General features: G+C 36.6%; 1 protein-coding gene across 1 annotated transcript in view; it reads right to left on the reverse strand.

The window, feature by feature from the left end:
- Positions 1 to 6: 6 nt before the first annotated feature.
- The window catches only part of LOC106877916 (uncharacterized), a 6,515-nt gene continuing 4,267 nt past the window's right edge, over positions 7 to 2,254 (reverse strand). Inside the window, exon 3 of the mRNA XM_014926979.2 lies at positions 7 to 2,143. Coding sequence (XP_014782465.1) covers positions 1,972 to 2,143 — 172 coding nt within the window. The 3' untranslated portion in view covers positions 7 to 1,971. The remainder of the gene's footprint in view (positions 2,144 to 2,254) is intronic.

Below are 2,254 nucleotides of genomic sequence, written 5' to 3' on the forward strand. Positions count from 1 at the left end.
AAATAATTCGCGAGAAAAATAATTCAGGAAAAGATAATTTGCGAAGATATCATTGACTCTATTATTATCTAGTGTAACAATTTAGAATGATAATAACAGAATCAATAATATAGGCGATTGCAGGCTCCCGAAAAGCATTAAATAGCTGAAGGATTAAAATTAATCAAAAGACATACTAAGTATGTCTAGCTGCTGGAAATAACAGTCAAAACTCTTATTTAAATCGCCAAAATACACTAATAATAACTACAGAAATCAACCGTGCGAATGCAAACGGGCTAAAAAAATCTCTCAGCTTTCATTCAAGTATTATTTTCACACTGGTTGCTGCCATGATTTCGGCGCAAAACGAATCAGTTGCAGCGCAGACTTCAATACGACGGGCTGGAGCTTTATATTATGGTAGCGCGTGCTGAGGTAGATGAGGCTATTATGCCAGTACAGAAACCGGTCCATGTGAGTCCAACTACTTGAATGTTTACTGAGAGATTGTCTTAGCCCATTTGCCTTCAGACGGATGATCTCTGTAGTTATTATTAGTGTATTTTGGCGATTTAAATAAGAGTTTTGACTGTTATTTCCAGCAATTAGACATACTTCGTATGTCCTTTGATTATCGGCAACATACGACTATTTTTTGAAAATGAGGTCATAACCCCGAAATATTGAATACATTAATTAACATTTTTGTTTTCTTGTGATTTACCTTGCATTTCCTTCGCATTGTTTTGGCCTTGCCCACGATCCTTTATACAATATATTCTACACAATGCTTCATAGTAATTATTCCATCATAATGTGCGTGCATGTGTGTGTGTGTGTGTGTGTGTGTGTGTGTGTGTGTGTGTGTGTGTGTGTGTGTGTGTGTGTGTGTGTGTGTGTGTGTGTGTGTGTGTGTGTATGTGTGTGTGTGTATACAAGGGACATTCCAGAAATTTTGAGACGTTTTACAGAGGCAGTTATAACTGTTTCAGTTCATTGTAAATTTCGTGTATGATTACAATACGTCTAATAAGCTGACGTGCCAACTTTTTTTTCCAGATTGAAGGAGACGACTATAACTGCACTTTGAACATACCCTTCTAAACAGTTGTGTCTGGTATCAAAACTTTTCCCATCCACCCCGCAGTCCAGACCTTACTCCCTGTAACTTGCTTGTTCCCTAAGCTGAATGAGAACCTCAGAGGCAGTCGTTTTGAAGACATCACGAAGATGAAATCTGAGACAAAGATCCTCGATACCTTCACTTCGGAGGAATTCCATGAAGCCTTCATGAAGTGGCTGGTGCGCCACAACTCGTGCATTGAAGTTACTGAGTCCAGTTTAGGAGAATACAGTTCTGTACTTCTTTAAAATCAATAAATGTCTCTCCTGAAAAAAAGTCTCAAAACTTCTGAAGTGCACCTCGTGCATACGCAACAGCGTGAACATGGTTCTGTGTATCAGGAAGCAAAATACTTTACAAGTGTGCAAGTTAATACTCCTGCATGCTGTTATTACTTTCTTTTATAATATATCTAAGGCGGCGACCTGACAGAATGCTTAGCAGCATTATGTCCATCTTTACGTTCTGAGTTCAAATTGTTCCGAAGTCAACATCATCTTTTTGAGGTCAATAAAATAAGTAGCAGCTGAGCACTACGGTCGATGTAATCGACTTATTCCTTCTCCCGAAATTGCTGACCTTGGGCCAAAATTTGAAACCGGCATAAGAAATATCTGTTGAAAAATAAAGAGATATCTACAGATTCTACACATACACTTTCAAACGCAAACACATACATACAATCCGGATATGCTTTTGGATATATTAGGTACTTATAGCTTTAGTTGGTTATAGAAATAGGCGCATTTGTGTGGCGAAGTATTTCATTTTACAACCACGTTATTATGCGTTCGATCTCACTTTGCAGCCTCTTAGAACACGCACTTCTTTGTTATTGTAGTCTCGGGTCAACTAAAATCTTATGATTAAAATTGCATAAAAGGAAATGTGCAAAATCTCGTCATACTTTTAAAGAGATAAGTTGCGATATAGAGGAGAGGAAGCAGAGAAAGAAAAGAAAAAATTCTGCAAAATAAATAGTGAGACCTTGGTATCCAGAGGATCTGTTTCTTACGAAAACATCTCAAATATAATTTCCTGCAAACAAACAATAATTATATTAGAAACAAATAAACTTTGTAACTTGACAAAACAATAATCAATCGATAGCCTCATACATACATATATATATATATATATATATATATA

Source organism: Octopus bimaculoides, chromosome 11 (genome assembly GCF_001194135.2).
Source record: "Octopus bimaculoides isolate UCB-OBI-ISO-001 chromosome 11, ASM119413v2, whole genome shotgun sequence".
Taxonomy (NCBI): domain Eukaryota; kingdom Metazoa; phylum Mollusca; class Cephalopoda; order Octopoda; family Octopodidae; genus Octopus; species Octopus bimaculoides.